At 48.6% G+C, this 14,865-nt stretch overlaps 1 protein-coding gene across 1 annotated transcript in view; it reads right to left on the bottom strand.

The window, feature by feature from the left end:
• Window positions 1-14,865, bottom strand: part of SPTBN4 (spectrin, beta, non-erythrocytic 4) — a 118,939-nt gene that overhangs the window by 8,680 nt on the left and 95,394 nt on the right. Inside the window, exons 22-23 of the mRNA XM_011952541.1 lie at window positions 3,008-3,232; window positions 2,131-2,220 (exon numbers count right to left, since the gene is read on the bottom strand). Coding sequence (XP_011807931.1) covers window positions 2,131-2,220; window positions 3,008-3,232 — 315 coding nt within the window. The remainder of the gene's footprint in view (window positions 1-2,130; window positions 2,221-3,007; window positions 3,233-14,865) is intronic.

Here is a 14,865-nt window from a genome sequence, read left to right as displayed (position 1 = left end):
TTTTTTTTTTTTTTTTGAGACGGAGTCTTGCTCTTGACACTCAGGCTGGACTGTAATGGTGCGATCTTGGCTCACTGCAACCTTCGCCTCTCAGGTTCAAGCTATTCTCCTGCCCCAGCCTCCCGAGTAGCTGGGATTACAGGCACGTGCCACCATGCCTGGCTAATTTTTTGTGTTTTTAGTAGAGACGGGGTTTCACCATGTTAGCCAGGATGATCTCGATCTCCTCCTGACCTCATGATCCACCCACTGCGGCCTCCCAAAGTGTTGGGATTACAGGTGTGAGCCACTGCACCTGGCCTTAATTTTTTTGTATTTTTAGTAGAGACGGGGTTTCACCATGTTGATCAGGCTGGTTTTGAACTCCTGACCTCAGGTGATCCACCTACCTCAGCCTCCCAAAGTGCTGGGATTACAGGCATCAGCCACTGCACCCGGCCAGCATATAGTAAATCTTTAATCAATGCTTTTTTTTCTTTTTTTTGAGACAGGGTCTCACTCTGTCACCCAGGCTGGTATGCAGTGGTGTGATCTCGGCTCACTGCAACCTCTGCCTCCTGGGTTCAAGCGATTCTCCTGACTCAGTCTCCCAAGTAGCTGGGATTACAGGCACCTTCCACTACGCTCAGCTAATTTTTGTATTTCTGGTAGAGATGGGATTTCCCCATGTTGCCCAGGCTGGTCTCAAACTCCTGGGCTCAAGTGATCCTCCCGCCTCTGCTTCCCAGTGTGCTGGGATTACAGGCTGGAGCCACCGTGCCCGGCACAATGCCTTCTTCTTCTTCTTATTCCTCTTTTATGTGTCTTGCTTTAGGCTTTGGTGAAATAGTTGCTTTGACCAAGGGGGTCCCCTGCTATGCAGTTTGAGAACCACTGCTCTAAACCAACTCTACTTATTTAGATGTGGAAACTGAGCCCCAGAGGGATGAACAGAGATTCAGAGATTTTTTAGGAGCTCAAAAGCCCCCTCCTCCCACCTTGCTCAGGGTAGCAGACAGTAGTACCCTCTTGCTGATTATCTCTATCCTTTGTCCCTGTGGGTGTTTTTTATTTGTTTTGGGGTGTGTGTGTGTGTGTGTGACAGAGAGAGAGATAGGGTCTCATTCTGTTGCACAGGGTGGAGTGCAGTGGTGTGTTCAAGGCTAACCACAGCTTTGACCTCTGGACTCAAGGGACCCTCCCTCCTCAGCCTCCAGAGTAGCTGGGACTACAGGGGTACACCACCACACCAGGCTAACTTGATGGTTGTTTTACTTTTTCCTTGTCCAATAGCCATTCCTCTTCCTTCTAGTCTCAAGCCGCTGATTTTCCTTTGGGGAACCCCCCTTGCCTCCATCCAGCCTTGGTAATTAAGCTAAGGCTGATTCCAGCAGCAGGTTCCAGGGGAGGGCGCCTAGCCAGGCCAGCCCAAGGAGCAGTCTGAATCCCCATCCGTCATGATTAGTTCCGGGATGGGCATGGGATGCCACATGCATGGTGAGCCAATGAGAGTTATTCCTGGGACTACTGCTGACATTATTGAGAGGGGGAAATTCTCTTCAGTTTTGCTGGCGGGAGGTAAACCTGAATCTATTGGAGGCCTTTTACCACCAGGAGAGGAGGACTGGCCTAAGAAGAAAGCTCATGCAGAAAAACAAACAGGCCAGGTGCGGTGGCTCACGCCTGTAATCCTAGCACTTTGGGAGGCCGAGGTGAGTGGATCACTTGAGGCCAGGAGTTTGAGACCAGCCTGGACAACATGGTGAGACCCCCATCTCTACTAAAAATACAAAAATTAGCCAGGTGTGGTGGTGCACACCTGTAATCCCAGCTACTTGGGCGGCTGAGGCAGGAGAATCGCTTGAACTCAGGAAGTGGAGGCTGCAGTGAGCAAAGACTGAGCCACTAAACTTCAGCCTGGGTGACAGAGCAAGGCTCCATCTCAAAACAAACAAGCAAACAAACAAAAAATACAGCCCAGAGTCATGAAAATATATGGAAGCACCTGGATACATCTGTATCTGCTGTCCACAGTCTTGTTAATTCCAAAAACCAACAAAGTCATTGTTTTGCCTTTAACCACCTTCAGCTGTTTTCTATCACGTGTATCCAAATGTGTCCTAACTCACTCCCTCACCTGGCTCTGCTCACCTGGTTCTTTTTGATGTGCTGCTGGACCGCCTGCAAACCGTTGCCTCGCTCTGTCTGCATGGCCAGTGGCAGCCGCTCCTGAACCCATGCCTGGAGAGGACACAGGAAGCAGGTCAAGGGGAGAACACATCCAAGAAGAGCTGCATCGCAACTAAGCTTTAAACCTGCACAGTGTCCCAGGCCCTTCCTTGCCTAACAGCCCAGTCGAATCTTCAGCCTCCTCCATTTTTTTTTTTTTCTTTGAGATGGGATCGAATCCCCAAGCTCAAATAATCCTCCCACCTCAGCCTCCCAAGTATCTGGGACTACAGGCGCCACAACACCTGTCTCAGTCTCCTCTGTTGACATACTCTGTCTTGCTCTCTGCACTTAAGCCAGACTCACACCGTTGGCCTTTGCACATACAGGTCTTGTTTCCTATCATATTCCTAACCACCCTGAATTGTCACTGTCTGGGGACAAGTCTGTTTTCCCAGTTGGACTTTGAGTCCTCTGGGACACAATGGGGTCTGCCTTGGCCACCCCTGTGGCCCCAGTATCATCCACACACCGGGTTGGGGCCAGAATGATCAACTGAGTGAGCAAATTAGTGAGCAAATCAGGAAGTTGAGTGATGGAATGAGGAAATGAACAGAGGAGTGAATGAGTGAATGAATAATAAGTAAATAAATGAGTGGAGGCAAAAACAATGGATGAGTGAATAAAGGAGTGACTTCATGAACAAATCAATGAATGATTCAAAGTGAGTAAATGAATGTGAATGAATGAATGAGTGAAGGGCTGAGTGCATCTTTCAGCGTATGAGTGGGAGGGTCTCAGCCTTCTCCATCTTCGGCCCCGCCCCCCGCCCCGCCCCAGGCCCCTGCGCTGGCCTCACCAGCTCGTCGTCCAGGTCGTGCGCCACCTGGTGCAACTCCTTGGAGGCCAGTAGCAAGCGGCGGCGCTCCTGCAACGGCTCAAGCAGGCGCACCAGGCGCTCGCCCACCGCGTTCTGCCGCTCGCCCACCAGCTCCTTGCTGGCCGGCTCCAGCGGCAGCGCCGCCGTCTGCGCCTGCAGCTCTCCCACCTCGCGGTACCACTCCTCCACCTGCGACTCCATGGACTGTGGGGACAGAAGCAGTATCAGTGGGCCCCACCCGCTCTCCTGATCCTGTTGTGGTGGTTCTCCAGTACCCTTATGGTGACAGCCAGACTCCTCACTGGCCCACCCTTCCACCCTCTTCTTGCTCAGTCGCCTCCAGGAGCGATGCCCTCCGCATGAACCTGCATCACACTAAGCTAATCCCTGCCTCGGAGCCTGAGCCTTTGCCTTTGCTGTTTCCTCTGCCAGGCATGCTCTTCCTTGTCAATCAGATTTTAGCTGGAGTATATGACCTTCTCAAAGAGGCTTACCTGACCCAGGAACTAAAGTGGTCCATTAAATCACTAATTCTCAGAACAACCCTTCAAGGTTGGTAGTCTCCCTGTTTTACAGAGGAGGAAACTGAAGCCAAGAGAAGTTAAAGAATTTGTCCAAAGAGTCAACTTTCCAAAATTATTACTATCAAATATAGTAATAATTTTTTGTTAACAAATTTTTTTTTTCTTTTGAGACGGAGTCTCGCTCTGTCGCCCAGGCTGGAGTGCAATGGCACAATCTTGGCCCACTGCAACCTTCACTTCCTGGGTTCAAGCAATTCTCCCGCCTCAGCCTTCCAAGTAGCTGAGATTATAGGCACCTGCCATCATGCCCAGCTAATTTTTGTATTTTTGTGGAGATGGGGTTTCACCATATTGGCCAGGCTGGTCTTGAACTCCTGACCTCAGGTGATCCGCCCACCTTGGCCTCTCCAAGTGCTTGGGATTACAGGCATGAGCAACCATACCTAGCCGATTTTTTTTTTTTTTTTTTGTAGATGGATGAGCAAATCAGCCTGGGCACTGTGTCGTCCAGGCTGGAGTTCAGTGGGCAATCTCAGCTCACTGCAACCTCCACCTCCCAGGTGCAAGTCATTCTCGTGCCTTGGCCTCCCCAGTAGCTGGGACTACAGGCACCTGCCACCATGCCTGGCTATTATTTATTTATTTATTTATTTGTATTTTTAGTAGAGATGGGGTTTCACCATGTTGGTCAGGCTGTTCTCAAACTCCTAACCTCAAGTGATCTGCCCACCTTAGCCTCCCAAAGTGCTGGGATTACAGGCTGAAAAAACATTTGATAGTAAAAATTTATCAAAAATAAATACAAAGCTATAGTGATTTGGATGGCTGCTGTGTCATAGGGATAGACAGAAAGTGCAAAAGCAGATCCAAATACACAAGAAAATTCATGTGTTTCATAGATGCCAACGCAAATCCCCAAGGGAAAGACGGATTATTTAATGAATGGTCATGGGCCAATGGCTAACCAATTTAGCTGGACCCTTTCCTTGCTGTTTGTACTGAAAACAATTCCAGATGGATTAAAGACTTAAACGAAGTAAGTAAATCCATAAGGCACTAAAAGAAAACCTGGGCAAATGCTTTTATAATGCTGGGAAGGAGAAAAATCTTTTCAAGCATAAAAAAACATAAAGGGAAAGATTTATAAATTTGATCACATAAAAATACTTCTGCATCAGGCAATAGACATATGAAAAAATGCTCACCGTGACTGGTCATCAGAGAAATGCAAATCAAAACCACAATGAGATACCATCTCACACCAGTTAGAATGGCAATCATTAAAAAGTCAGGAAACAACAGATGCTGGAGAGGATGCGGGGAAATAGGAACACTTTTACACTGTTGGTGGGAGTGTAAACTAGTTCAACCATTGTGGAAGACAGTGTGGCGATTCCCCAAGGATCGATCTAGAACTAGAAATACCATTTGACCCAGCCATCCCATTACTGGGTATATACCCAAAGGATTATAAATCATGCTGCTATAAAGACACAAGCACATGTATGTTTATTGTGGCACTGTTCACAATAGCAAAGACTTGGAACTGACCCAAATGTCCATCAATGATAGACTGGATTAAGAAAATGTGGCACATATACACCATGGAATACTATGCAGTCATAAAAAAGGATGAATCCATGTCCTTTGTAGGGACATGGGTGAAGCTGGAAACCATCATTCTGAGCAAACTGTTGCAAGGACAGAAAACCAAACACTGCATATTCTCACTCATAGGTGGGAATTGAACAATGAGAACACTTGGACACAGGGCAGGGAACATCACACACCGGGGCCTGTCGTGGGGTGGGAGGAGTGGGGCAGGATAGCATTAAGAGAAATACCGGCCGGGCGCGGTGGCTCAAGCCTGTAATCCCAGCACTTTGGGAGGCCAAGATGGGCGGATCACCAGGTCAGGAGATCGAGACCATCCTGGCTAACCCGGTGAAACCCCGTCTCCACTAAAAATACAAAAAACTAGCCGGGCGAGGTGGCGGGCGCCTGTAGTCCCAGCTACTCGGAAGGCTGAGGCAGGAGAATGGCGTGAACCCAGGAGGCGGAGCTTGCAGTGAGCTGAGATCTGGCCACTGCACTCCAGCCTGGGAGACAGAGCGAGACTCCGTCTCAAAAAAAAAAAAAAAAAGAGAAATACCTAATGTAAATGATGAGTTAATGGGTGCAGCACACCAACATGGCACATGTATACATATGTAACAAACCTGCATGTTGTGCACATGTACCCTAGAACTTAAATTTAAAAAAATTTAAAAAATACTTCTGCATCAACCAAAATTTCATAGAGTTAGAAGGCAAATGAAAAACTGAAAAAATTGATATATATTAGAGCAAGGAATTAGTTTATTTAACAATCAAAGAATTTCCCTCCATCCTGCTTCGTCTTCATAGTGCTTACCACCATCAGACAACTCTCTTGATTTGTGTGTATGTGTGTTTTGGTTTTTGACAGGGTCTTGCTCTGTTATCCAGGTTGGAGTGTGGTAGTGAGATAATAGCTCACTGCAGCCTCAAACTCCTAGGCTCAGGGGATCCTCTTGCCCTAGCCTCCCAAGTAGCTACAACTACAGGCACACACCACCATGCCCAGCTCATTTTTGAAATTTGTCATAAAGATGGGGTCTCGCTATGTTGCCCAGGCTGGTCTTGAATGCCTGGACTCAAACTATTCTCACGTTGGCCTTCCAAAGTGCTGGGATTACAGGTGTGAGCCACTGCACTCAGGTACTTGTGTATTTTTATTGGTCCCCTGCTTCCAGAATGTGACCCACATGATGGAAGGGGCTCTGTCACACTCACTGCTGTATTCTTGAAAACCTAGAACAATTTCTGGTACACAGTAAGCCTCCAATTAAGATTTGTTCAATGCATACGTGAATGATATCAGCAAAAAAAAGGCTGCCCAAAAAGAGAAATGGGCAGCAGATGTGAACAGGCAACAGACAAATAAGCATATGAAAAGATGCCCAGTCTTATTAATCAGCTGGAAAATAGAAATTAAAACAAGACATCCTTTTCTTTTTTCTTTTCTTTTCTTTCTTTTGTTTTTTTTTTTTTTTTTTTTGAGACGGAGTTTCACTCTTTTTGCCCAGGCTGGAGTGCAATGGCATGGTCTCGGCTCACTGCAACCTCTGCCTCCTCGGTTCAAGTGATTATCCTGCCTCAACCTCTCGAGTAGCTGGAATTACAGGCACGTGTCACCATGCCTGGTTAATTTTGTATTTTTAGCAGAGATGGGGTTTCACCATGTTGGCCAGGTTGGTCTTGAACTCCTGACTTCAGGTGATCCACCCACCTTGGCCTCCCAAAGTGCTGAGATTACAGGAGTGAGTCACTGTGCCTGGTCAAGACATCCTTTTCTACACATTAGGTTGGCAAAAATGTAAAACACTTGTAGTATCTAATGCTGGCAAAGATCCTGGGAGACAGGCACACTCAGCCACTGTCAGTGGTGGTGTAAACTGGTAGAGCCTTTTTGGAAGGCAATTTGGCAGGTCTTGGCATCAAAATGCAAAATACACATCTGCTTGACCTAGCACCTGCACTTCTAGGAATATGACTAAAGAAATACTGTCATAGGCCAGGTGCAGTGGCTCATGCCTGTAATCTCAGCACTTTGGGAGGCCAAGACAGGTGAGTCACAAGGTCAGGAGTTCAAGACCAGCCTGGCCAACATGGTAAAACCCCGTCTCTACGAAAAATACAAAAATTAGCTAGGTGTGGTAATGCGTGCCTGTAATCCCAGCTTCTTGGGAGGCTGAGGCAGGAGAATTGCTTGAACTTGGGAGGCAGAGGTTGCAGTGAGCTGAGATTGTGCCACTTCAGCCTGGGTGACAGAGCAAGACTCCATCTTGAAAAAAAAATTAAAAATAATAATAAAAAAATTTTTTTAAAGAAGAAAAAAAGAAATACTGGCACAGATGCACATAGTTGTAGTCACAGCAGAGTTTGTAATGGGAAAAAACTGGAAGCAACCTCAATGCCCATCAAGAGAGAAATGGTTAAGTCAGGTGCAGCAGCTCATGCCTGTAATCCCAGCTACTCAAGAGGTTGAGGTGGGAGGATTGCTTGAGCCCAGGAGATCGAGACTAGCCTGGGCAACATAGCTAGACCCCCTCTCTTGAAAAAAAAAAAAAACAGTAAAATGGTTAAACAAATCCAGACCAATATGGAATAATAGCCAAATGTTACTGTTAAGAAGAAAAAGCATGCGGGGTGCGGTGGCTCACGCCTGTAATCCTAGCACTTTAGGAAGCCGAGGCGAGTGAATCACCTGAGGTCAGGAGTTGGAGACCAGCCTGGTCAACATGGTGAAACCCCATCTCTACTAAAAATACAAAAAATTAGCCAGGCGTGATGGCAGACACTTGTAATCCCAGCTACTTGGGAGCCTGAGGCAGGAGAATCACTTGAATCTGGGAGGCAGAGGTTGCAGTGAGCTGAGATCATGCCACTGCACTCCAGCCTGGACAACAAGAGTGAAACTCCATCTCAAAAAAGGGAGGAGGGAGGAGGAGGAGGAGGAGAAGGAGCAGCAGCAGCACAGCAGAAGCAGAATATAAATTTGTAGTGGATTGCACATGCATAAAAATTCCCTGGAGTAAACAAGAAGTTCACAACAGATGGTACTTATTGGGGGGATGAGAACTTAATGAATGGGGTACAGGGATGAAGGGGATGGATAATTTTCCCATGGGATTTCCCTAGAGGTTTTGATGTCTTAACCATGAAAATTTATTTATTCAAAAATTGAAATTAAACATGAAAAGCAAATAAAATAAAAACATTAAACATCCATATAGGTACACTTGTAAATGCACAGAAAGAGGTCTAGATGGATGCACACCAAATAATTGAGGCTCCCTCTGGGATGTGGGATTGCGAGGCAGATCGCAGTGAGACTCTATGTTCTACTGAAGACTGCTGGGTTAGTACAATTTTTTCCCAAAAGAATGTATTTATATATTACCCTTGTAATTCTAAACAGATGGAGGAAAGCTAGAGAAGAAAACAAAATAACAATTAAAAAATTAAGTGGTAGCAGATTATGGCAAACGACCGCAAAACAAAATCCCAAACTCAAGAACCAAGCCAAGACTTCTTGTTTCAAGGTTCTGTAGTGCAGAGTTGTTGGTTTTGCCTGCCCAAAATCCATCCTCTCCTTCCAAATACATCAAAACTCACTCTCAGGTCCTGAGCTTCCTGAAGGGCAAATGAAACCTAGAGAGCCACGGGTAATCACATGACACAAGTGGGGCCAATGAGAACACTGAAAACACCCTGGTCATAAAGATTGGGTCAGAGATGAACATGTGACCTCAGATGGGCCAATGAAAACTCTTCCCACTTTTTCTTTTTTGGTAGAGGTGGGGTCTCACTATGTTGGCCAGGCTGGTCTCAAACTCCTGGCCTCAAGCAATCCCTCCCATCTTGGCCTCCTAAAGTGTGAGATTACAGGTATGAGCCACTGTGCCCAGTCACTCTCCCCACTTTTGCCAGGAAAATGTGTGTGCACAGAAGAGATACTCTCTTTCCCATGGACTTCCTAAGTTGGGAGGAGGTAGGTCAGGCATCCTGGGGTCACCCTGCCAACGTCTGGGACTCCCTGACAATGAGGCCAACACAGAAGAAAGTGGTGCTCAGAAATGAAGACAAGGAGATCTGTGAAGACATAATTTGAGTTACTGATCACCCCTCAGACCCCGAGCCAGCACCTTCATAAACTGAAGACATAATTTGTGAATTATGAAGACATAATTAGCCGAGATTGTGCCACTGCACTCCAGCCTGGGCAACAGAGTGCGACTCTGTGAAAGAAAGAAAGAAAAGAAAGAGAGAAAGAAGGAAAGAAAAAGAAAGAAAGGTGGAGTCCCTTGCCTTGAGTCACAATACGGCAAGGACTGGGACGGTATAGCCCCTGAATCTGCACTCCTCTTCCAGGCCATGCTGAGCTGGATACAAAAACATGAGACAGAAAAGCAGAACAGGGGGAGGAGGGTGTTTCCCTGGCCAGAGAAAGAGCTTTGCTTACGGTGGGGGTGGGCCTGGAAAAAGTGTGGGGTCCCCAGGGACAGAGCCTGGCAGATGCAAAGCCTCTAGTGCATTTTCTCAGATGGCAGGAGACCAGTCCCCCACCCCTCCAAGCAGGAGCCTGCGGCCGAGGCCGACCAGCTGGCCAGGTCCCTGAGGGCTGGGGAGCCGGGACTTGAGACTCCACCATCTGGCTTCTTGGTCAGGAAGCACAGCCTGGCAAGAGGCCCCAAGAGAGGATTCTGGGTCATGTGGCCAGGACCTGGGAGGTGGGGTCCCAGGGAGCCTGCTGCAGCAGGTGTGGTGGGGGACGAGGGAGAGGACACAAGGAGGATATGAGGAACAAGGGAAGGAGGCAGAGACAGAGAAGTCAAAGAGACAGAGAGACTGGGGTGGTGGCTCACGCCTGTAATCCCAGCACTTTTGGAGACCGAGGTAGGCAGATTACCTGTGATCAGGAGTTCAAGACCAACCTGGCCAACATGGTGAAACCCTATCTCTACTAAAAATACAAAAATCAGCCGGGCATGGTGGCTCATGACTGTAATCCCAGCTACTCGGGAGGCTGAGGCAGGAGAATTGCTTGAACCTGGGAGGCAGAGGTTGCAGTGAGCTGAGATCGCGCCACTGCACTCCAGGCTGGGTGACAGAGTAAGACTCTGTCTCAAAGTAAACAAATAGACAGAGAGAAGGGAGTGAGAGAGTAGGACAGAGAGGGACACAAAGGGAAGAGAGAGACACAGAGATGAGGACGGGAGGACAGAGAGAGGCAGAGAGGCAGCGATGAGAGGCAGAAACTAAGGGACACAGAAAGGCTAAGGGACAAGGACAGAGACACAGGCCCGGAGAGAGGCTGAGGGGGACAAATGGCTCACATAGCACACACCACTACACACCTCAGACCCCAAGCCAGCACCTCACCCAGCCCAGCCTGGCCCCAGTGCCCTCAGGGTGGATGGGACAGCCAGGAAATGTGCCAGGCTGGATGGCAGCCGACCCCCCTCCTGTGTATGCCTGAGGGGATAGTGGGGCCTTGGCAGGTCCCTTCCCCAGTGGCAGCTCCTGAGGGGCAGCTGGGCTTCATCTGGGTGCCATGGCTCACACAGTCACTTCCTGCCTCGGGCTCCCTCTGCTGGGAAAAGGGTCCGGTAGTCTCGTGCTGGAGCCTGCCTCCGGTACCCATCACTGTGTGACCCCAGGGCCACTCCCTTGTCCCCTCTGGGCTTCAGCCTCTCCCTTGAACAATGGGGACCCCCATCTCATGGTTTGCTGGGCTTGGTCGAGATTGAAGCCCCTGCGGGGAGGAAAGAGCTAACTCTGTACTCTGGCTAAAGCAGGAGGCCCCAACTCCTTCCTCTAAAATCTAAATAGTACAAAAGAGGGTCAAAGATGGTCAAGCTCACCAGTTGCATTAGAAAAAAATGTAAATACACACACTGCAGTGAGGTACCACTTCCTAGCCATCGGACTGGGAAAGATCTAAAATGTCTGACAATACCAAGTGTTGGCAAGAATGAGAGGAAACAGGAGCTCATGTGGACTGCTGGGGAGAGAGCGCTCAGCCACACAAGGACCTGGGTAGGCAATCTGGCAAAAGCAAGTGAGCTAAAGATGGTTCTAACTTTTAACACTATAAAAATATTTCATTTACCACCTCCAAATTACTTTTTTTTTTTGAGATGGGGGTCTCACTCTGTCGACCAGATTGGAGTGCAGTGACACGATCACGGCTTACTGCAGCTTCAACCTCCCAGGCTCAAGTGATCCTCCCACTTCAGCCATCTGAGTCGCTGGGACCACAGGCATATGGATCTCTCTATGTTGCCCAGGCTGGTCTGGAATTCCTGGCTTAAGCGATCCTCCTGCCTTGGCCTCCCAAAGTACTAGGATTACAGGCATGAGTCACTGCACCCAATCATCCATGTTGCTTTTTCGAAACGTGTTTTGGGGCCAGGTACAGTGGCTCATGCAAATAATCCCAGCACTTTGCGGGGCTAAGGCGGGAGGACTATTTGAGACCAGGAGTCTGTGACCAGCCTGGGTAACATAGCGAGACCACATCTATTAAAAAATAAATTAAAATTAAAAAGCAGCATGGGGAGGGGTAAATGCTCCAAATGGAATATGAACAAAAACAAATGAAGTAACTGTGTATCACATATGTAACACACCCAAAGCGCAGGTGAAATAACTAGCTTTTGAAAACAGTAGAGTGATGATGATATGCTCTCAGATTTATGACAGTTAAAATTAAAGACTGGCCAGGCATGGTGGTTCACGCCTATTATCCCAGTACTTTGGGAGGCCAAGGCGGGTGGATCACTTGAGGTCAGGAGTTCGGGACCAGCCTGGCCAACATGACGAAACCCCATCTCTACTAAAAATACAAAAATTAGCCAGGCATGGTGGCAGGTGCCTGTAATCCCAGCTACTCAGGAGGCTAAGGCAGGAGAATCTCTTGAACCCAAGAGGAGGAGGGTTGCAGCGAGCCAAGATTGTGCCATTGCACTCCAGGCTGGACGACAAGAGCAAAACTTGGTCTGAAAAAAAAAAAAAGAAAAAATTAAAGACCTGTGAATAAATACTGAATCTTAGATTTGTTGGGTCAGCAGTTCTTAAACCACTTAATGCATTATGTCTTTTCACCTTCACAATGTCCTTATGAGGTCAGAAATATCATTATGCCCATTTTACTGAAGAAGAAAATGAGGCACAGCTGGGCGCGGTGGCTCATGCCTGTAATCCCAGCACTTTGGGAGGCCGAGGTGGGTGGATCCCTTGACGTCAGCAGTTCGAGACCAGCCTGGCCAACATGGTGAAACCCCATCTCTACTAAAAATACAAAAATTAGCCAGGCTTGGTGGCAGGTGCCTGTAATCCCAGCTACTCAGGAGGCTGAGGCAAGAGAATCACTTGAACCCAGGAGGCGGAGGTTGCAGTGAGCTGAGATCATGCCACTGCACTCCAGTCTGGGCAACAGAGTGAGACTCCCTCTTAAAAAAAGAAAAAGAAACTGAAGCACAGAGAGAAAAGTAACCTCCTTGAGCTACCCAGGTGATAAGGCACACAGCCAGGGCTTGACCCAGGCAGCCCAGCTCCAGCGTCCATGCCCTTCACTGTGCTGCTTCCCACACTTCCGCTATCTACCACGGGATGAGCACTGAGGTCCTTCCCGTTGCAAGAAGAAGGCATCCGAGGCTCAGAGGGAGAGATATAGGCAGCAGGTGGGGGAGCTGTGACTCAGAACCAGACCTGCTGGAGTCCTGAGTCTGTGCCTTCAGCCACTGCAATACACTGCTGGGGAAGAATTAGTAATCACTGCAAGATAATTATGAACCCTAGCAATAGACTGGGGCGGTGGCTTATGCCTGTAATCCCAGCATTTTGGGAGGCCGAGGTGGGCAGATTGCTTCAGCCTGGGAGCTTGAGACCTATAGTCCAAGCTTCTTCACCCTGCCCTGTGCAGGACTGACCTGCATGGACCAGCCCTCCTGTCCTCTGGCTCCCATGTGGGTTGGCCTCAAAAATGACTTATAATTTTCAGTGCAAAATGGAAAACACAAGGTCCCTTGTTCAAATATTTATTAAGAATTTTGTCCAGGGGCAGTGCCTCACCCCTGTAATCCCAGCACTTTGGGAGACTAAGACAGGAGGATAACTTGAGGCCAGGAGTTTGAGACCAGCCTGGGCAACATAGTGAGGCCCCCGTCTCTACAAAATAATACAAAAATTATCTGGGCATGGTGGCACACGCCTGTAGTCCCAGCTACTCAGGAGGCTGAGGTGAGAGGTTCACTTGAGCCCAGGAGTTCACGGCTGTAGTGAGCCATGATCACGCCATTGCACTTTAGCCTGGGCGACAGAGGGATAAACTATCTCCAAAACAAAAAAAATTCAAGACATCAATAGTAGGGCATTAAACCAAGCAGCATGGAGCCCTGTGCCACTGCATGGGCAAACACCCACAAAGCCAGCCCTGGTTGGCATAGGGAAGCCCAGAGGAAAGTGAGTCTGGGGTATTATCTCCCTGGCTCTTCCCTGCTGTGGTGCCATGGTCTGGCTGCCGTTCTTTTTTTTTTTTTTTTTTTTGAGACAGAGTCTTATTGTGTCACCCAGGCTGGAGTGCGGTGGTGCAATCTTGCCTCACTGCAACCTCCGCCTCCCAAGTTCAAGCAATTCTCATGCCCCAGCCTCCCGAGTAGCTGGGATTACAGGCACGTTGCCACCACGCTCGGCTAATTTTTGTATTTTTAGTAGAGACGGGGTTTTGCCATGTTGCCCAGGTGGGTCTTGAATTCCTGACCTCAAGTGAGCCACCCGCCTTGGCCTCCGAAAGTGCTGGGATTACAGGCGTGAGCCACCACGCCTGGCCATGGCTGCCGTTCTTGACTAAGAGTCCCAGCTCCTGTCTCGAGAGTCTCCCCTTCCAAGTTCCAATAACTTCTCCTTCCCTGCCTTCTCTGGCTAGGGGGGAGCAAAGGCTCCTCTCCATGAGTCCCACAGCCCTATATGCTTCCTGCAGCTTCCCCATTCTCCACTCACACCTTTGTCAAGAAACTCAAGTTTTCTGCAGGTGAGCCTGCCTTCTGTTTCTGGCTGGGACCCTAACAGTCAGATGCCCCTTTCTTGCAGGCTTATCACATCCTGGGCACTGTGCTAAATGGCTCCTTTCTGTGCACAACCCCACCTGGCCCTGAGAGACCTGCACTGATGATAGAGTCCTATTTAAGAGGGCGGACAGAGGCTCAGGGAGGGACTAAAGGTGGTATTGAATAGCCATTTGGTAGCCATGTGACCTCTGTGAGCCACGGATCCTTTCTGTGCTGTGGCTTTCTCCTGGGTAGGGATAATAACAGGACCTCCCTCATGGGGCTGCTGGGGAGGACAGAGGAGTTAACGGTGCCCAGCACATTAAGTACATCAGCAGTTCTCAAACTGTGGCCAAGGAACCCCTGGGGATCCCTGAGATCTTCTCAAGGCATCTCCAAGGTTACAACTATTTTTATAAAAATACTAAGATGTTATTTGCCTTCACCATTCTCATTCTCTCCCCAGCATGCAGCAGCATTTTTCAGAGACCTAATGACCTGTGCTAGTGAAATGGATTGAATACAGATATGAATGGGAGAAGCCAGCTCTCTTCTATTCCAGACATGAAAGAGAACTACAGGCTGGGTGCCATGGCTCATGCCTGTAATCCCAGCACTTTGGGAGGCCAAGGCAGGCAGATCACCTGAGGTCAGGAGTTCAAGACCAGCCTGGGCAACA

This window comes from Colobus angolensis, unplaced genomic scaffold (assembly GCF_000951035.1).
Source record: "Colobus angolensis palliatus isolate OR3802 unplaced genomic scaffold, Cang.pa_1.0 Scaffold34, whole genome shotgun sequence".
In the NCBI taxonomy this organism is placed as follows: Eukaryota; Metazoa; Chordata; class Mammalia; order Primates; family Cercopithecidae; genus Colobus; species Colobus angolensis.
This window is presented reverse-complemented; position numbering and strand designations above follow the sequence as displayed.